General features: G+C 25.2%; 3 protein-coding genes across 4 annotated transcripts in view; all 3 read right to left on the bottom strand.

The window, feature by feature from the left end:
- LOC100215978 (general transcription factor IIF subunit 1) overlaps nt 1–11,169 on the bottom strand; it is a 28,649-nt gene extending 17,480 nt beyond the window's left edge. The window contains exons 1-6 of one of the 2 annotated variants that reach the window (XM_065801132.1): nt 11,032–11,169; nt 5,423–5,495; nt 4,993–5,192; nt 3,085–3,355; nt 464–554; nt 183–317 (exon numbers count right to left, since the gene is read on the bottom strand). In XM_065801132.1, the coding sequence (XP_065657204.1) occupies nt 183–317; nt 464–554; nt 3,085–3,355; nt 4,993–5,192; nt 5,423–5,495; nt 11,032–11,105 (844 nt within the window). In that variant the 5' untranslated portion in view covers nt 11,106–11,169. The remainder of the gene's footprint in view (nt 1–182; nt 318–463; nt 555–3,084; nt 3,356–4,992; nt 5,193–5,422; nt 5,496–11,031) is intronic. The other variant, XM_065801133.1, reaches the window with a different exon arrangement.
- A 210-nt stretch (nt 11,170–11,379) lies between these two features.
- LOC100212361 (uncharacterized) lies at nt 11,380–12,585 on the bottom strand. Its single transcript, XM_065801136.1, has one exon. It carries the CDS (start codon nt 12,543–12,545, stop codon nt 11,913–11,915), a length of 633 nt encoding a protein of 210 aa, XP_065657208.1. The 5' UTR covers nt 12,546–12,585; the 3' UTR covers nt 11,380–11,912.
- A 541-nt stretch (nt 12,586–13,126) lies between these two features.
- LOC100212289 (protein KRI1 homolog) overlaps nt 13,127–22,279 on the bottom strand; it is an 81,514-nt gene continuing 72,361 nt past the window's right edge. Inside the window, exons 11-16 of the mRNA XM_065801137.1 lie at nt 22,081–22,109; nt 21,024–21,120; nt 14,032–14,162; nt 13,897–13,961; nt 13,559–13,672; nt 13,127–13,405 (exon numbers count right to left, since the gene is read on the bottom strand). Coding sequence (XP_065657209.1) covers nt 13,144–13,405; nt 13,559–13,672; nt 13,897–13,961; nt 14,032–14,162; nt 21,024–21,120; nt 22,081–22,109 — 698 coding nt within the window. The 3' untranslated portion in view covers nt 13,127–13,143. The remainder of the gene's footprint in view (nt 13,406–13,558; nt 13,673–13,896; nt 13,962–14,031; nt 14,163–21,023; nt 21,121–22,080; nt 22,110–22,279) is intronic.

Consider the following 22,279-nt stretch of genomic DNA (forward strand, 5'->3'; position numbering starts at 1 on the left):
CTTTAAGATTGCGCTTTAATATTTACAAATAATTTTACAGTTAGGGCTACAGAGCTCAAAAAGTAAAAACAGATGCAACTAGCCCCGATCTCCCCTACAATCACTAAAAATTTACCAAACTCAAGTTTAATAAAAAAAAAAAATTTATATAGTTTTTTGTAAAATATTTTAAATATACGAACCAGATGAAGATTCAGACATATAATCAACTTCTTTAGATTCAAAATTTTCGGTTTCTTCTTCTTCGTCAGACCCATCATCATCACTTTTTTTTGGTTTACTTGCAAAAGCACTTTTATTCTTTTTTACTGGCACTACTATTAAATATTTGAAAAAGTTTCAAATTGCTAATAAATGCAAAAGGTTTTTCTAAAAATTAATAAAATTTTTTGTAATAACTTAAACTATTATAATCTATCAAAAAATACAATTTTAACTTACTATTGTTTATAAAATATCTTACATGCTTTTTTTTCATTATCCTCTTCATCTGAACCAAAATTAGCGTCTGGATAGTCATCTGTGTCAGCATCTTCCAAGTTATCATGAATAATCTAAAAATAAATTATTTAACAATTCTAAAACAAAATTTTTGTTTTTTACAAATTTACAAATTGATTTACAGTCACCAATCCAACACAATTTTCAACATATGTTTGTTAGGACAATAGATTCATATTGTTGTGGCTCCTTATAACAAGCTGCCAACTAACAAAATTGCATTGTGTTTGTTTTTGATTTTAAAATAAAATTAAATGATTTTGTTATTATGTTGTTCAAATGCCATTATGAAGGTATGAGGTTTACTAGATAATGGTAACATTCCTGGTAACAAGCTAAAACTCCGACTACTCAAACCAAATGCTGTATTAATACTAAAGGAAATATATGTGAAGCAAGTTAAAACCTTTAGGAAAGTTGTAAAGTTTCTCTTTAAAAAACAGCAAAAAAATTAATATTTTAAAGAAACTTTTAATGGTTTTGATGGTTTTTAATGATACTTTCAATGATGATATATATCATTCCTATAGTTTTATTAAAATTTGGCAATATCAAGTTCTTCAGATCAAAAAAAACTTTTGATGATTCCCATTACTACAGTTTTATTAAATTTTTGCAATATCAATTTCTTCAGATTAAAAAATGGACAAGAGAAAAAGGGTAAATGATAGTTTGCTGAGATTCAGGGGCAAGAATTAATAAAATGACTGGCTTGTTAAATGTCTAGACACAACAAGTGCAAAAACTAGCATTCATAAAGGTTTAAGAAAGTCTTTGTTAAGAAAGTCTTTGTTTTATATTTTGTTTATGCTATAAACAAAACACCAAAAACACTGGAAATTGTAGAGTTGAATTAGATTTGTTTTTCATGTGATTTGAAACTAAAATTGCTTTTTGCAGTAGGAATAAATTATATAATTTTTGCAATAGGATCAACTTAAGCAGTGATTGACAAAAAAAAAGACTGGTTAATCATTGACAAGTGTTGAAAATGCTGCTTTAGGATTTTCTGCTTGTGTTCAGCTCAAGATAGCCCCAGGCATTAGATATTCCCTGAAACTAGAGATGATTTCATACTCCTTTAGTGTTGCATAATTTTATCTAATAAAATAATAAATTGTATAAGGCATTAAAAGTTTAGTTATTGCACAACCATTTAATATGTCAAACAAAAACTCTACTGCAACCAAAATATCAAGAGACATATAGAAAAAGAATTTGATTCATTTTGAGAAAAATAAAAGATTATGTAAGAGTAAATCTCAAGAATCATTAGGAACAATACGTAAAATACCAACAAATTGGAAAATAACTAACCGATACACCCACTTGGCATAAGAATGTAAAAATGTGAAAGGACAAATAAAGAAAATTTCAGATGAATGTTTAGAGCTATGAACTAATTTAAATTTTCCAACAATATCATTCTGAAGATAAAAATCTTTATTTAAAGCAATTAGAGACATCTGGTAGAGTGGGATATACTAAAATGAAGCTGGATGATCCTAAAAAAATACATCTTTCAAATAAAATTAAAATTGGAAACGTTTCATCAATGCCATCAACTTTAATTCTGAATGAATACAGAGAGGAACACAAAAGTAGTAATGAGTCAATGAGTGACAGTGGCAGTGAACATGAACCTTCAATAAATATTAAGAAACAAAAAATTAAACAGAGTACAGTCAAGGCTGTTAAATTGGTTTGTCAAGCAAAGCTAAGCACACGAAAAGCTGCCACAGTGTTTCAACAACTTCAGATGGCTGGTGTCAATCTTCCTGCACCAACTCAACTAGCAATCTATATGGCAGTCATCAGAGAAGGTAAAAAATTACAAGATAAATTTAGAAATTGGTTCAAGAATTGATGTCAGCACTTTTGATAGAAAAAAGATAGCTGAGGTGGAACATCAAGTAGTCATGATAGAGAACAATAAAAAAAAGGTTAGGCTAAAGCCAATGGTATTGTAAAATGGAAAGTCAGAGACAATTTTTGAAAGACTTTGAGAACTTTTGAATGAATATGATTTATTGGGATCTATAAAAATTGATTGTGACCGACACTACAAATCTTAACACTGGGAAAACAAGTGACATAATAAAGAGATTAATGACACATTTTGAAAAGTGTTGACATCCTCTATGTTGGTTTATTTCAAGAAACATAATGAAACTAAATTCTCTTAATTACTTACAAAAGCTTATCAGAATATGACATGCTCATTGAGTTTGTAAAAATATTATACCCCCAATGTGTGTGCGTGTGCGTGTGTGTGTGTATGTGTGTGTGTGTATATATATATATATATATATATATATATATATATATATATATATATTTATATATATATATATATATTTATATATATATATATATATAAACACACACACACACACATATATATGTATACACATTTTATATGTATATTTTATATGTATATATTGTAAGTGATAAGGCGATTTCATTTTATATGGGAAGTGATAGTTTCAAGTATATAAAATATCAAAAAACTTTCTTTTTATTTGATTGAGCTTGTAAAGCTTTTTCTAAAAAACAAAGAGATAAAAAATGCATGAAACTCACTAAACCACCATCATCCTCTTTATTTTTCTTTTTTCCAGTTTCTTCTTCTTCAGTGGATGTACCTAACTTGTATTTATTTGTAAAATAGCTAAGTGTTCTATCACGCTTTGAAAATTCATGTTCTACTTCATCAGCAGTCAATGTGGAGTAGTTGATATCAGGCATAAAATTATACCAAGCTTGAACTGGAACAGCTTCAAAAACACCATCTGGACATTGTGTAAGAATGTAATATGCCGAATGTTCAATAGGCTCTTTTCGCCCAGTGAACCTAAAAGCATTTACAGTCTGTGAACCACAAAAAAATATTTAAATCTCAATAAATCATAAAAGTATTTTACTATCATTCTGGAACCAATACTAAATTCACACAATAAAAAAGCGTAAAAAAGATTACTTATTTTCATTTAAATACCTTAAGCAGTGACAAACCCAGAGATAATTTGTGGATACCATTTTTATTCAACGTGTGGGGAAGGGGGCAGCATTGTTCTTGGAATAGCCCCCCCCCCTCTCTCTATTTTACCTAGTTAAAACTGGTGCTGCAACATGATTTTTAATCACCATTTTTTTAAATCATTATTTCAAACCTTTTTATTTGTGTTTGTCCTTTTGTTTTGTCTGAAGATAATGAGTTAATTTAAAATGGCGTCTTGTTGTAAAAATGCATTTCGTTTAATACAAGAATTTACCAGTGGACATAAGCATGTTACTTCAGTTACACTAAGAAAAACTATTTCATTTAAAACTTTAACGAATGCTCAAGTTGCATATACTACACTATTTGTAAATATTTATTAAAAATTGCTTAAAGTATTTTAAATATTTAGTAACTTTATTTTAGTACGTTTAATTTTAGTACTTATTAAATGTTTGAAATTATAACACTTTTAATTGTTAATAAATATTTAAAAATTGAGCAATATTTACAAACCGAGCAATATTTTTAAAATTAATATAATAGTAATTATGCCTACAAATTTTATTTGAATAGTTATTGCCTATATATAATATAATTATGTGAATATTAATATATAAATATTCAGCCTTCAGAATTAAAAAAATTTTCTAATTAAAATCCATTTTCATTAGTGAAACGTGTATTAACTACCTACTGCATAAATGAGAATGCGTTATCTATAAATCAGGAAAAATATATTTTTTAGCGAACTATGCTTGTGGATTTACAAAGAACTGTTTAACTTCATTCAGCCAATGAATTTTAATCTAACCTTTACTTTTTCAATGGATTTTAATTCAACTTTTACTGTTTTCAATGGATTTTATTCTAACTTTTTATGTTTATAAATCTTCGAGCTTTGAATTTTCAAATCATGGATTTTCAAATCTAAAATTATTTACAATGGCATAATTTAAAACTCATTGAGTAGGATATACTTTTCTGCCCATAAGGTTGGCTTTGCAAAGTATTAACTAAAAAGTAGACATTTTAATTTTAAGATTTTAAAATTTTAGATGTAATACTCTATCTTTGTTAATAATCTGTTCATTCTTGTTAATATTCTGTTAATATTTATTGTTAATATTTTAACATCCTTTAAATAAGGTTATATATTTCTACCCTGAAATACCTAAATATCCCTAATAAAATATACCCTACAGTTAGACAGTTACTGCAAGACGCAAGAGAAATACATTCAGACAAGTGGAATAAAAAACAAAGTAACTGCTTTATATCAATTCAAGAAATTTACAAATATTAAAAAAAATCCTTTAACTTTTATTTTAAAAACAATAGAATAAAAAAACAATAGTATTTAGGTGAGTATTCCTTGTTAATATATTTTTTTTAAATCATTAATTTACACCTATAAAAACAAGTTCTAGAAAATAAAATAATACTGTTTTTCATGTTCCATTATTGGCATGATATTTACCTATATTTACCTTTTCCCACCCTTTCCACCAAGTCTTAAAGCATATGGTAAGTCATCTTTGTTTATTTCTTTCATAATGTAACCACGTCTTTTACGTCTGGCTTCTTCTTTCCGGTCATAGTTATATACACTTCCAGCACCAAAAGCTGGTATATTTGAGGTCTCATCTTCTACATAAAGTTGCTTTTTTGTTTTGCGAACCATGTTAGCCTATAATCAATAACTTAGAGATTACAAAAATCAATTGAATCAAATATTAAATTAATATATTATTTATAGCTTTGACATTTTTTTGTAAAATTTATTACACAGCTTTTATTTTTTTTAGTTTTTATTATAAAAAAAATTATTTTTATATTTTCAGACATAAATCAGACTATTCTAAATTAGTCAAGATAAGACAAAAATTAATTTAATAAAATAAATTTCAACAAACTTACTTCTTTTATAGATTCAATTTTCAAAGGCTTTGGAGAATTTATCTTCATAACATTGTATTTTTTAACCAGTTTTCTAACATAAGAAAAATTATAAACAAAAACCTATATAGCAAAATAATCATATAAAAAAAATTTAAAATTTTTTTTAAAAAGATATGAGCCGATTGTACTTAGGAGTTTACTATCGTGTTCAACAATTTTATAGAGACACTGGAATATTTATAATGTAAAGTACTTTGATTAATTACAGACTGATAGAAATGTTCTGTTAATGAAGAGTATTTCACAATTATTAACAGTGTCATGTTGTGCATAGAAGGTGTTCAAGTTATTGCTGTTGGCATGAAGGCTGCTTGCTTTTGGTGTCAAGATTGCTTTAGGTGCCAAGGCTGCATATTGGGGTATTTGTTATAACTTGATTAAAGGGTTGATTAAAAGGAATGAAACAACTTTTTAGCTAATTGTTTAGGGTGTCATACAAAAATGTCAAATTTTGTCTAATTTAAACTGTGACTAAAATAGCAAATAAAAATTGAACACAAAAAACTATTGTCAATACAAAGTTGTTTAAGCCATCTTTTGAAAATATTCAGGGTGCAGGCAATGAGGCATGCAAGGAAGCATCCCTGACAAGTGGTATTAGCCACTCTTCATCAGGCATCAAAACATCATTGGTGAATGCATTGTTGCTCTAAGGAGGGAGTTTCACTTATAGTCCACTACATAATTTTAATTAGATCTTTAATGTCTCATCACATAGGCATGAAAATACCATCAAGGTAAAAAAAAAATTTTAGTATTTCAAAATCCTTCAAAAAACTAAATTTTTTGGCTGTTTTATTTTGTAAAAAATGTTCTGGACTATTAGAAATTAAACAAAAATATTGTTAAAACTTTCATTTATAACCCAAACCAGACATGTACAAAGATCAATACAATGTCATCTTAAATTTAGTTTAAATAGAAAATAACTGAAAAAGTTCATTCTAAATTTATTATATTTATTTTACATCAGATGATTCACATTCACTTTTTAAAGCTATTCTTTACATTAATAGATAATTTTTTTATTTTTAAAAATTTTTTAATTAAAAATATAAAATTCAAATAGATTTTTAAAAACTACTAATGCTTTTTTATTCTTTGTTGTTGCTGTTTTTTTACAGTTTTTTAAATATATTTTTAATGAAATTCTTTAAAAAAAACATTTAAAAAGTTTTGACATTTTTTTAAAATGTAAAAACGCTCACAAAAAACAATTTAAACAAAAAACAATAAATTTTTTTCTTGCTTTTTTTTTAATTATTATTCCATTACTTTTATATTTATTCATACTATATATACTATACTATATATTTATTATACTACCGTATATTTTATTTTAAATGTGATGTTTTTTACTATTTTTATTTATGTAAACTACTACTCAACCTAAAAAATATTAAGTTTTGCTGTTTAAAAACAAAAAATTATTGTATATTTTCACAAGCTTCATTTTGCCCGTGTAAACTGACCATGGAAATAAACTGGTGTAGAGGCGAACGATTGCCCACCATCCGTGACACAACCTATATATATCACAAACTATTCAACGCAATTTCCCAACACCATTTTTGCACTCTTAATGTAAAAACGTGCGCTTTAATTTTTCAGAAAAAAAAAAAGAATGAAAAAAAAGAATTGCTGCCCCATGCCAAACCTTCAGTCAATGTAGCAGCACTTCTACTGGCAGCACCCAATAAGATTTTTTTTATAACTAAACACTTTCAAGTTTTTAGAAATATGTAATTAATTTTAAGGCCATAAGAATTTCAGGAGAACAAGTACTTCACAAAATTCATACTTGTCATCCTATTTTGATTAAGCATCTTTTTTAAATTTTTTTCAGGAGGGCAAGTGTTATTTTTTTTTTCAGGAGGGCAAGTGTTATTTTTTTTTTCAGGAGGGCAAGTGTTATTTTTTTTTTCAGGAGGGCAAGTGTTATTTTTTTTTTCAGGAGGGCAAGTGTTATTTTTTTTTTCAGGAGGGCAAGTGTTATTTGTTTTTTCAGGAGGGCAAGTGTTATTTGTGTAATTCACAAAATTTGTCATACTATTTTGATTAACCATTAACTATTGCGATTTAATTATATAAAATTTAATAACATTTTTTCATTATTGTTTTGTATTTTTTGTTAGAAAATACATTTTATATAAATATAAACTTTATTTCTGTATTTTTCAAATAAAAATAAATCTTACTACAAGAATAACAAAAAACACAATAAATAGCAACATGGGCTAATAATTTGATCAGGAATTACATATCATATCATATCATATCATATCATATCATATCATATATATATATATATATATATATATATATATATATATATATATATATATATGAGTCTTCTCAGGTTAGCCAGTGCTTTCACGCTCTAGCAATTTTGCGCTTTCCAACATGCCCACAGAAATTTCGATCGGTGCATAAAAGAGCACTTGCTAAATAAAATAGTGTTTTTTTACTAATCTTTTTTGTTCATCAAATACTTTTACAAAAAATTGTAAAAACACTTTTATGTATGAATTATTATATTTAGAACTTAAATAAAATGTTCGTTTTGTAGTTGTTAAAGTAATTATTTTATTTAAAAATACTTTTTTGCGGTTTTTCTTTTAATTACTTTACCTCCATTTAAATTACACTTTTTGCCGGGTTTTTTTAGTTACTTCATTTAGAATTTACATTTTTTATGTTTTTATTTTAACTACTTTGATTTGAATTTATATAAAACATTTTTATTTTTTTTGCCTTTTTTTTAAATTGTTATATCTAGAATTAAATGAAAACATTTTGCATGATTTTTGAAGTTATTTTATTTAGAATTTAAAACGTCTTTCTGTTTTTATTTTAATTACTTTTTTAATATTTATATAAAACGATTTTTAATTGTTATTATTTAATTTAAAATTTGATTATAAAAATTTTTTTTTTTTTAAATTTATTTTATTAAGAATTTACATAGAACGTTTGTTTTGTGTTTTTTTGTAAACTAATTTATCAAGAATTTAAATAATGCAATTGTTTCACATTTTGTTTTTCTTTTAAGCAATTTTGTTCTGAATTCAAATAAAATGTTCGCTTTTGTTTATACTTTAAGCATTTTATTTAGAATTTAAATAGAAGGTTCACTTTGTTTTGTTTTCTTTAAATAATTTTATTCAAAATTTATTTTTTCACCTTATTCTGATTTGAAGAAGTTTTTTGGTATAAAGAGAGTAGAATAAATAAGTTTAAGAACTAGGTACGCTATTTGGGGAGTGACAATGGAAGAGAGTGTGCATTCACCTATTTTACAAAACTTTTTTTTATTCAGGTAAATATTTTATTTTCAGTGAAATGGTGTCCTTGTTAAGAACTATATCAATAAAATTTGGTCTGAAGTCCACCAAAGGAACCAGCTTAAGTCTTTTTTTGGACTAATTTGAAATATGTTGCAACCCATTCTAAACATAAATTATGATAAATTTAAATTCAATAATATATTATATGTTAAACACATTAAGTCAAAGATTTTAACATTAAATAATTCAAATTTCAACAAAAAAGCTGATGTTATATTAAAAATTAAATGTGTGTTTAAGAAAATTATGTGTGTACAATTTAAAAAATTAACTCTATTAAAACAGAAACTAGAAGAAATAGACAATTCATACAAATGTATAATGTATAAATGCCTTTTTCTCTGGTTGAGTAACATATTTCTATTGTTTTCTAGAACTTGCATAACGTTCTGGAATGTATTTTCTTTTTTCAGCAATTACCAAGATCACTACAAAGCTTTATTTCAGGTTCAGTAGAGTCGGTCATAACATATTACAAGTCACTTTTCGAAGCAGGAAAACCTTTTGTTTTTTTGCTATTCTGTAATCAGTTCCCTGAAAAAACTACTCTTTATATTTAATATGGTTACAAATTCAAGGGAGTCTTCACCAATAAAATTGGTCAAAACATTTACAGCCCTTTCAGGAAACATTGGAAATATAAGTTTACTAAACCCTGACTTTTTTAAGTTATTTTATTGTCACAATTTTTTAGCAATAGTATTTTATTTGCAATCTGTTTGTCCTTTAAGTTGTAATTTTCCTCTGTTTGTCCTTTAAGTTGTTATTAGAAAGAGACACAGCACCAACTCTTCATGTGATTGCTAAAAGCTTTTAGAGCAGCATTAGCAACAGTTAATCCAATAGTTTTATACTCTAGTAATAAATTTTTAAGATTAAAATCATTAGTAGGAGCTGCTGTAGATATAAATGCATTTAGCCGCCATGGAATATAACAAAATACAAAAACTGAACAACCCTTTGTAGCTTGGTAAGTTGCTGTTTAGCAAAAATTGTTCCTTTAGATAACTGACTAATTTTCTTGTTTAATAGTACAAGCTTTATAGAGTATAACATTTTTGACATCCACCCTGCATTATGCAAAGCGCCTGGTTTATTAAATCCAGAGAAAACCACATTTTGTACATTAATTAGATAAAACAATGATATCTGAATTAAATTAAATTGAATAAAATCTAAAAACCAAACAACTCAGCCATTATTTTATAGCGTATAATACTGATATTAGTTTAATTTTAAATACTAAATAATATTTTACTAAACGATTTTTCAAAGCTTTAAAACCTAAAGATTTGAATAATTTTTGCAGAAAACCTTTTGGAAATAGTTTTAAGTTATAGTTATGCTTTAAGTTATATTAAAATTGATTTAAGCTATAGTTAAATACACCTTCTTCTTTACTTTCCTGTTAAAAGATAATTTGTTATTAAAACATTTCAATAGCTTTGGGTGATTTCAAAATATTATGTTGTATAAACAGTTGTGCCAGTTTAGAAGGTTCTTTTGTGAGAAAACTGTATAGTTTCATAACTACATCCAAGTTCATTTACATCATGATCAAGACAAACTATATCAATTAAAGTGTTGTTAGAACATCTTTAGATACTTGATTGCTGTTCTTTTTCATTGTTGATTTTTTTTTTTAACCAGCAACTTTTCTGTCATAACACTTTTTTTCAACAAGGTTACATTTAAAATCAAATGAGCCCATGGATGCCTTCCTATCAATCATCATGCTGATCAGAAACTGTTTATCCTCTTCATCAACCAATTTAACTAGCACATCTTTTGGCCAAAACCTCATTATTTTTATATAATTGTCTTTGAACCCAATAATTTTTTTGGTATCTTGGTTTCTATGAGTCAATTTTCAGCTTTTTTTAACTCGTCAAATAATTTAATTGTTGATTTAACTGTTTCATTGGCAGCTTCAATCTTTCTCCTTTTCTCCTTTCTTCTTTTCAATCTTTCTCCTTTTCTCCTTCAATTTTTCTCCTTTTCTCCTTTAGTTTACAAGTATTTACAAGTTTCTCCTGATTTTAGACAAATTTTAAAAAATTGTGTCAATTTTGAAACAATCTGCTACCATTATCCAATTTTCTTAAAACCTCAGATTTTTACTATTTATTATGAACCTTACCCCCAAAAAAGTTAGACTTAATCAGAATGCATAAGAGCCGCTGGATTAACTTCATATACAAGCACACACATATTTATTACCTTGGAACTCGTAGTTTGTACTCTGAATACTGTTCTTGCTTGGCTGGTATTGAGGAGGGTAAATATGAAGCCATTTTTGTTTTTTCTCATATAAACCTATAACTTTAATCTATAATAAATAACTTTGTTTTTTAAACAAATAAATAAAATAATATTAAAATAGAATTCAAATGATGATTCTACAAGTTGACATGTCCCAAAGATGGTGATTCCCCAAAAAGAATAACTATTTAAAAGAAAAGTAAATAAGCATTTGTATAGAAAACTAATTTTCAAAAGTTAAGATTTTTTTGCTTGAAATTAATTTGGGATTTTCTAATTTTAAATCACAATAAAATAAACTTCTTATTATCTATCTTTTATGATTTTCTTGGAATAAAATATTACATGAAATATAAAAAAAAATATTTTTCATAATACATCAAATATAGCAAACTCGTCATGAGATAACTGCTGCATTTTCATCAAATGAAAATATATTATAATCTGAATCAATATTTTAATTAAAATCAGTCAAAATCAAATATAGTCAAATATACAAATTGAAATCAGTCAAAATCAAATATTCATGATTTTCTATAGCTACTACCCGGTGAACAAACTTCAGTTGTAACAGGATCATGCTAGATCATATTACTTACTCAATTAGCTAAGGAAAAAAAATATTTCTAACCTCTTTCAATAAATTAAGATGTTGTAAATAAAAATAAAAACAGCAAAATAATAAAATAACTGCTGGATTCTCATCAAATGAAAATATTATAAAATCAAAATCAATATTTCAACAATCAAAATTAAATTAAAAATTAAAAAACAAAAATTGTTTACTAAAGAATTTGAATCTTATACAAATAAAGAAAATAAATTTATAATAAATAAATTTATAGCTCTGATTTGTTTTGTTGAAGCTCAAAAATGATATCTTTTTCAGCATCAAAAGGGTTGTCAGTAGGTGAGTATCGTTTCACGGGTATTCCATTTCTGTCACACAAAAACTTTGTAAAGTTCCATTTGATACTACTTCCAAACCAACCGCCTGCTTTACTTTTTAAATAAACAAAAAGTGGGTGCGCATTGACACCATTTACTTCAATTTTGCTAAATAAATTAAAAGGTACACCTTTACTTAATGCAAATTCTTTTATTTCAGCATTTGAGCCAGGTTCCTGCCCACCAAACTGATTGCATGGAAATGCAAGAATGCGAAGACCTTTCTCATAATAACGGTTATGCAACTCAATCATCTGAGCATAGTTCTTCGCAGTCAAACCTCATTCTGATGCAACATTAACTATATAAGTAACAAAGCCAGTGTATGTTGACATTAAAACTTTAGATCCATCAATATCAAGCACAGTAAAATCAAAAATTGATTTTGCATTCTCAGAAGGATTTTCTTTATTCATGTTTACTCTATCAAGGTAAATATTATCAAGCGTTGGATAAACTTCAGCTAAATATGATTTATGCCAGATTACAAAGAAAAATAAACAAAAAATATCTTTTTTAACCATTAAAATGCCTGTAAAGCATAAAATACTTGAATAAATATATATTGTAATGTACTTATATACATACATATATGTCATACATATGTACATACATTCATACATACATACATTCATAAACACATAAAAAGATTTATGCTGCGAAATATAAATAATAAAAATATTGACATAAAAATGTAAGAAGTAGTTTAATATTTTTTTCTGTAAAAAAAAGTCTTTAATTGACAAAAGACAATTTATCTATGGTTTTTATATAGATCTGAAAGTAAACCTATATCGAATATTTTAATTGTTATAAATATATTGAATATCTTAATTATTAAACACAAAGCGCCAAATGCCTTTTTTAAATACACTAATTTGATTTGTTACTACTCTAATAATCAAGGTATAACAGATAATAACAGCACTAATAATAACATTATTATTAGAAAATAATAATATTATTAGAAAATAACATTAACATTAAAAATAATTTATTCTATTTACTGATAATTTTTCAGTAGATCTAATTTTGTATACTTGAATTTTTGATAAAATCTATAAATTTCAAGATTCAATATGGTGTTTAACAAAAAAAAAATAGCTTTTCAAAATAAAAGATTCATTTTTCTTTGTTTTTTGTATTTCGTTTATCGAGACCATAAGCAGCTAATCTTTCAAGAGATAGTTTCTTCATACTGTCAATTTTTGCACCTTTGAACTGATTATATATTTTTTTAACTTTAGAATTTGTGTGTTGAGATTGACTTTTAAAGGATTTAGATGTTAAACTTCTCTTTAGCGGAGTTTTGCTCCAAACACCAAGCTTTTTCTTTTGAAGTTGCTTTATGTTTCTTGGCTTAATAACTTCTATATGATTGACACTAATAAATAAAAAAAAGTTGATTTGCAAATCTTAAATAATGAACAAAAACATTAACTTTTTTATGACTATCAGTTGTATAAAATAACATTGAGGCAAGACACTTAAATATCTTATACTAATAAAAAATTTACATAATATTTTTCCTGCTCACCTCTCACTTTCTTCTTTTTCATCAAATAATGATGGCAAAAGTCTTTGTTTTTTTTTAACATCACGAGCTTTTTTTTTGTATTTCTGTCTATATTTCTTTTCTTCTTCTTCTGTGCTGAATTTAACAAAAATTTGTATGTCTTACTTAAACTTAAACAATTTTGTATACATAAAAATATTTGAATAAATAGTGTGTATATAATTATTTAAATAAATAGTGTGTATATAATTATTTGAATAAATAGTGTGTATATAATTATTTGAATAAATAGTGTGTATATAATTATTTGAATAAATAGTGTGAATATAATTATTTAACATATATATAATTAATTATACTTGTATTGCATAGTTTTTTTTAAAGAACACCACTGATTTAATTCACGATCTTCTGCTTTTAGGATCTAAAAAATTTATTTATAATTTCAACTGATGAAAGTATTTTATTAGATGTAAGTTTCACAATATATTTACTTCTTCAGTCGATAGTCCAAAATCATTTGCCATAACATTTCTGTATTTGAATCGCACAGGCATATCTCCAATCATATCCTCAAAGTCTAATTTGTAATATTCGTCAAAATACTGTTCAAAAGTTTTTTCATCTACAAATATAATAATCAAAAGTTATATTAAACCATGATGATGATCATGATATATATATATATATATATATATATATATATATATATATATATATATATATATATATATATATATATATATATATATATATATATATATAGAGAGAGAGAGAGAGAGAGAGAGAGAGAGAGAGAGAGAGAGAGAGAGAGAGAGAGAGAGAGAGAGAGAGAGAGAGCATTAGGCATAAAGTGATTTTACATACGCCTAAAGCGATTTTACATAAGCATTCGGTTAAGCAACTTTTTATCATTTTTTAACTTTTAAATCAAAATTAATTTAAAAGAAAGTCATATTACCTTTTGAATTATGTTCATGTAAAAATATTTGTTACAAAAGTTTGAAAGACAATGTTTGATATAAGCGCTATTTACTAATGATAAAAACTTTAATAAAGTTAAAAGTTTATTTTTATTTTCTTTTAATTTTATTGTAAGGATTTATTTTTTAAGCTTGAAGTAAAGATCATAAAAACATAATTTAATTCTGATAAAAAATATGATTTAATTTAAAACTAATCTAATAAAAATATATATTTTTATTGTGATAAAAAAAATATGTAATTTAATTTTGATTTAAAAAATATATTTAAGTTTATTAAAATTAAAGTTAATGCTTTTTTTTTAACTAAACTGTCAAATCTATTTAAAAATATTACTAAATATTGTTCAATTTTTAAATTTTATTTGTTCTTGAAAAAAATCAGCTTATTTTTATCCCAATTGTTTTTCGGTTTTCTGTCCTAAACATTTTTTTTCTTTACTCAAAATTAAATTTTAAATAAATGGCTGCATCAAAAAATTGCACAAAACGTTAAACTTTTTTTTTTATAACACAAGTTGAACTGCAGTGATTATTTTTTAATAAATGATATACAGAGATATTTTTATAATAATATAATAAACTAATAAATTTTGAATAAATAAAATAAATTAACATAATTTTTTTATTTGTTAAAATATATATACCAAGCCTTCTCAGGTAAGGCATGTGGTCGCACAACTTATAACCACTGTTATAAGTGAGTTTTATGCTTTCTTATTATTTTTTGAAAGTAAAGGGGTGCTTGCTACTTTTAACACTTTTAAAATTTTACAGTTTTGTAAAAAAAATATTAACATCAATAAAATGTTCAATCTTATTATATTTAATGAAATAAGTAAGACCTTCCTCAATTTTTGAATAAATGAGGCAAATAATAAACTTGACTGAATTTTATTGTTATTTTTTATCAAAAAAAAATCTGAAAAAATAAATTTTAGGTATTTTTTTATTAATTATAAACGTAGTTATACCATTATAAAATTAGAAATTTTTTACTTAAACCTAATGTTAACTGAAACAGGGATTATTTACGTCAATAAAGCACATAACAATTGTTACAAAATTTTAGGTTGCATTACAAAAAATGTCTTAAAAAGGGAGGTTTAAATGGTATTTAAATAAATGTTAAAATACTGAAGTTTTTGTTCTTGAACATTTTTAATTAAAATTCACTGCATTACAAAATAAAACCACAGTTCAATTTTAGATAAATTATCCCAAGTAACAAAGCATGTCTCCTCGTCTAAAAAAAAATTTTTTTAGTGCATACAATTTTAACAAGGTGTATGAATGTTATTTAATAAAAAAAAATCAGGAAAAAGTTTAATAATATTATTACATGACCATAATATAGTATAGATTTTTGAATTGTCCTTGCTTTAGGTAATAGAATAATTTTATGACACTTGGATCAATAATACTCTTTTTATGAAAAAAACAAGCTCTATCTATTTCAATATACATATAGCTAAACTCTAATTGTTTGATAACTTGTTGTTATTCTCATAAACAAAAAACTGTTTTATAATCATTTGGTCCAAGTATAACTTTTTTAAGTAGTGAGCTATCTTAGTACAACCAGTTAATACTAGGTAAAGAAATTTTTTTTTATTCTATTCATTACCCAGAGGCAAGATTTAAATTTACCTTACAATTTAACTAAAACAAATTGTAAAGCTATATATAACTGCAGAAGTAGATTATAAAAAACTGCTGAAGATAAGAATGGAATAAGCATTTAGTATACAAAATCAATACTAAATATAATAAAGGACAATAAATATTTAAAAAACATTACACAAACATACAAAATGTTTTTATATTTATTTTAAACAGTGATATCTCTATGCATATTTGTGATATCTATATGTATATTTGTGTTAAAGTAAGTTAAACATTTGTATTTGATAAAGATTTATGTTTACTTATGTGTCCTGTTTTGTTTTAGGTATACTTTAACGATAAAACTACTGTTGACTATGATTGTGTATAACCTTAGTTTTTCTTAAAATAAATCTGAGTTTATTCTGAACATCTGTTTGTTTTTCTTTGTTTTTATTACTTATCCTCCTTTATATAAAAAGTTTTTTGAACAGAAATGTTTCATATTTCTCTGTGGGCTTTCATTGCTCAGTCTAGTTCAAGCATTACCTGCATCAAATATAATGCACAGATTACCTGCATCAAATATAACAAAAGTATTTGTAATTGAACTCCTGATACTAGCATACATTTCTTGCTGTTTACAATTTGTTTTTTTAATTATTAGAAGAGTTTTGAGATATGCGTTCTAATTCAGAAAAATTATTTATATTACAAGCTAACCATCGCACCTGTAGATTCGCAATGTCTACAAATTGGTTAATAAAAGCAAAGGTTCTGCTTTATCAAAGATTTCAATGCTTTTAGCAGCCCACAACTCACTGGCTTTTGCTTTCTCATTTTGAGATAAAGATAAATCAGTCTGACAATCTAAATTCTTACACTCCACTAACTTATACAGTTTTAACACTATTCCTAACACAATATGCAAAACAGGAGGCACTACATTATCTAAAGTTATAAAAAAAATCACAGTAGCAATAATTACAGTAGGTCTTCTCCATAAGCTTTCTTCTTAAGGTGTATCTGGTAACACTTTATGATTTTTGTGTTCTTCCTTTCAAATTGAAGTATAAAAGTTGTCCTCGATGGACAGCACTCTTATTCATATCCTGTAACTTCAGGGGTTCCTCAAGGTTCAATCCTTGGCCCTATACACTTTTTAATTTACATTAACAATCTTCCAGATATTCTCACATCTAAGGTGGCATTGTTTGCTGATGATACTACCATTTATTCTTGTCATGATAAGAAGCCAATACTCTTTGATTGCTTTGAGGGGGCATCTGAGCATAAAAAGGATCTCACTTCTACTACAGCATGGGGCTCACAGTGGCTGATGAACTTTAATTCAGATAAAACTCAACTTTTTTCAGCCAATCATTATCGCAATAATTTAGATCTTTCTATATTTATGAATGGTAATGTACTCGATGAGTCATCTACCCTTCATCTTCTAGGATTAGCTCTTATTTCCGATCTTTTTTGGAAACCGTATATCAAACAATTCCAAAATTTGCATCTGCTAAAGTTGCATCTCTTTATCGAGTTCAACACTTTCTTACTCTGGATTCTATTTTTTATCTCTATAAATCCCAAATACATTCTTTTTATGAAATACTGTTACCATATATGAGGCGGATCTTCTAATTATGCTCTTTCTCTTTTAGACAAGGTGCAAAAACGCACTGTAAACATAGTTGGACCTGTTCTTGCAGCCTCCAACTATTATCACATCATTGTAACATTGCTTCTCTTTCTCTTGTCTAAAAATACTATAATGGGCACTGCTCTAAAGAGCTAGTGTCTTTTATGCCTTCTACTAAAATTCATTCTCAATTTACTCATCATTCAATTAAGTCTCATCTTTTTTCTGTGACTGTTCCTAAGTGCTCTAAAAACTCTTATTTGTCTAGTTTTTTTCCTTAAACATCAGTTCTTTGGAATTCGCTTCCTTCATTTTGCTTTCCTGATTTATATAATTTGCAATCTTTCAAGTCGGCTGTCAATCGTTATCTTGCTCTAAAAACTTTATCTTTTCTCTTCCAGTAACTTCCAACTCTATACTGGTTGTTCAACACTATAGTGGTTGCTATAGTTCAACACTATAGTGGTTGCTTGCGGCCTTGTTGGAAGGGAAGATGTATATAAAAAAAGAAAAAAAAAAACTTTCCAGAGTTTGATTATATTGGTCTCCTTGGGATCTTATAAATAGCAGGTGTGCGAAGCATAGAGGCCTGGTTTCTTAGAGAATTCAATTTAACAAGATCTGCAGAACTAGAAAACCTGGCAGCTAAACCCTGGTGTCTCAGAACACCATTAATGAAATGAAAATCTCCACCCAAGAACAAGCTAACTTTTTTGCCTTTTAATTTAAAATCTAACAACTGAACTTTTGCAATGTTATTGGCATAATGCCCAAGGATAAGGACAATATTCTTATGACAATCTGAACTCTAATTCATAAAAAATAAATGCACATCAAAATATGGATCTGATGATTCAGAATTGACAACTTTAAAATAGAATTTAGGCACATTTTACCAAACTTCTTATTTCATCCAAAGTATTGTTTTAAAATTTCCCACTTAGTTGAATTCATAGTTATTGAAATAAAATTGACTTTAATAATATAATAAATATAATACAAGCAAATGAAATAATATTAACTAACAAATAAAAGTGGACTTAACAACTCAACTGCATTACTTTGTTTATTTTTTACTTCAAAATTTGACTCGCAGAAACAAAATAGCTTGGGACTTGAAGTCCCAAGCTATTTCTTGGGCATTAAAGGTTATATTATTTAGGTTATAATGAATTGGGCATTAAAGGTTATATCATTACTATAAAACAACAACACAAATGTACACCTAAAACTAAAAAGAATAAATATTTAATTATGTTATCAAACATATTTGATAACATAACTGAAGGTACATAAAATAATTTTTTTTATTTTCATTTGCATAAAAGGTTGAAATTTCAACAACATCCATCAAAAATTTTACGTTTTGCATTTATTAGTAATAAATTAAAAAATATAAATGCTTTAAAAATATTCTTTTTGTTGAAAAATCACAAGGATGACAAAGGAATCACAAAGAATGGGTATTCATAGCTAAGTGTTCAAGTTTCAACCATAAAGCTCAGAGATAATTTATCAAACCTTAGTTTAGGCCTAAGAAAGGTTTCCTGTAAAATAAGCGAAAAACAGAAAAGTGATTCTAAATCATTAAAAATATTTAAACAATATTTATTTTTATTCCACATAATATAAATATCTATTTAAAAAAGGAAATATTGATCTTTTATATATATACTTTTTATTCGTAGATAAAAACATTTATAGAAAAAAAACTATTACTTTAAAGTTAGTTAACTTTTATAGTTTTTATGCGAAAATATTTTTTTTTAAATAAACTTGTGGTGTCACACTCTCTTTTACATTAAGTAAAACAGCCCTGTTATATGACCATACACTTTATTTTTTTTAATTAAATAATTCAGCCACAGTATTTTGCATATTTTGATATTTTGCGCGTTTTAAAATATGTGCTGAAAAAAACAAACTATTTTAAAGAGAAAAATGAAAATAAACCATAATCTGAAAAGAGAAACAAGCTTAACGAATGATAAAATAAAAGATAAACCAGAAAAAGTAAAAGCATAAAAATAATTTACTTTTTATTTTAGAAGCATTTCAATTAATAGTTTAAACATTATTAATTTAATTTAAAAGCGTCACAGTATTCAAAAGCTAATAATTTTTCAACATCATACAGATGTAGCGTATAAATTTTTTTTTAATTTTTGTCATGTTTTATTTGCTTCGTAGACATTAGAAAACATAAAAGTTTCAAATTTTTAAATAATTAAGTTTTGAAGTAATTAAGCTTGAATTAAATAACTTTAAAACTTCAATCTTTTCTTAATTCTATGAAGTGAAACACTTTTAAATTAAAATAAAGACTTCGGGTTCATTTTTTATTTAATTTATCATTTGTTAAGATTTTGATCTTTTTAGTTTAGCTTCATACATTTTTTTTTTTTTTAGTTTTTATTTCTTGTTTCAGTTTATAGTTTGTTTATTTTTAATTTTAGTTTATGCTTACAATTATTTATTCAGCGCATTTTTTAAACATGCTGATTTTTAAAACTTGCAAATGCACCGTGGCCAAGTTGGTCAAGCTGCCAATACAAAATGGTAAATGTGTGGGCATATAAGGCATGCAGTTGCAGGCTTTTCCTGACATGACTTGACATACATATATATGTATATGTATATGTATATATATATATATATATATATATATATATATATATATATATATATATATATATATATATATATATATATATTTATATATATGTTTATATATAAAGAAAAAAAAAGATATATATGTTTATATATAAAGAAAAGATTGAAGTTCTAAAGTTATTTAATCCAAGCTTAATTACTTCAAAACTTAATTATTTAAAAATTTGAAACTTTTATATTTTCTAATGTCTACTAAGCAAATAAAACATTAAAAAAATTTAAAAAAAATCTATACACTACATCAATATGATGTAGGATATATATATATATATATATATATATATATATACATATATATATATATATATATATCTATATATATATATATATAAATTTTTGGCATATATACTTATATAATACTAGTAACTGATGATGCATAAAGTATTTATTATAAGTAAATATTTCTATTTATTCCTGAAAAAATTAAATTATTTGTTAATGCAAATTAAATTTAATTACGTGAAATTTTTTTTAAGTTTAAAAACATAAACTTTTGACAAAAACCTGTTAGAATGATCCAACTAATTAAAATTAAAATTAATCTAATTAAAATTACAGATATTTTATTAAAACTCGCCTGGATTAAAAACAGGTTTTTTTCTTAATAATGCTTCTTCAAACTTGCTTTTCTTTTTCTTTTTTGATTTTACTGTGGGAACAAAGTCAGCATCCATCTGTAAAAATAAATAATTTCAGATTTGTTTTACAAGTTACAATTTTTAAATTTGTTATGGCACTTAAAACATATTTCATCATAACAACATGAACTATATGAAGTTATATATATATATGTGTGTGTTATTATTATTATTATATATATATGTGTGTGTGTGTGTGTGTGTGTGTGTTTTACTTTAACTAGTGATCAAAAGATGCTGATGATGATGTTTAACCAATAACAATTTAAAAACAAAAACAATTTAAAGGGTCTTAGTTTTTTCAATCCATGGAAATATTTATAGATAGGGAAAACTACCTTCACTTACACATAAAGTTTTTACTTAATCACTCTTAGCAAATAGTTTTAAATCAATAGTAATATTATCTTCCATGAAGAATGAGGTAATTTAACTTTGATTCATATTTTTGCTTTTTTCACTTTGACTTCTAAAAGACATGTTATACTATTCAATTCAGAAAACCTTTCATTTCTATGAAATAAATTGTTTGTTATCAAAGAGGTAAAATATTGTTCTGCATCTTAATATATTTTTCTTTAAATTATTCATTATCTTTTATTAACTGTTTATAGCTTTATCATTTTAGTTTTGCCTTTATGTTTCCCTATACTACCATTATTGCATTAAGTTAAAGTAGCCATAATAAGCTACTTTAACTCATGGCCAAATTAACCAAAATTAAAAATTAGAAAAGAAGCTTATAAATTTTTAAATTATCAAACTTTAGTACTTTGAAGTTTCAAATTTAAACAAGCTTCTCCTTTGTAGAGTTTCCATATCTACAATACAGTGGCAATTCTGGGTTATATAATTAATCATAGAGTAAAGTTTTAATTTCCTTATCAACTTTGAACTTTTATTTTCCATCAGCATTCATTCAATAATGACTAAATTAAAATATAAAAATAAAAAAACTTATATTTGATGATCAGAATATAAAATTAAAAATCTTACATTAAAATCAGGATCTTCAAAATGTAACTCTACAAACAATGATAAACATTATAAATAAATAAGATTATAAAAATGAATTAAAAATTTTAACAGATAAAAAAATTTATCATAGTTCAACTAAAAGGTTGAAGTTGCACATGACTAATGTTTATTGATTCTCATATTTATTATTCTCATATCTTTAGAGATAATATCAAAA

The sequence above is a fragment of the Hydra vulgaris genome, chromosome 07 (genome assembly GCF_038396675.1).
Source record: "Hydra vulgaris chromosome 07, alternate assembly HydraT2T_AEP".
NCBI lineage: Eukaryota > Metazoa > Cnidaria > Hydrozoa > Anthoathecata > Hydridae > Hydra > Hydra vulgaris.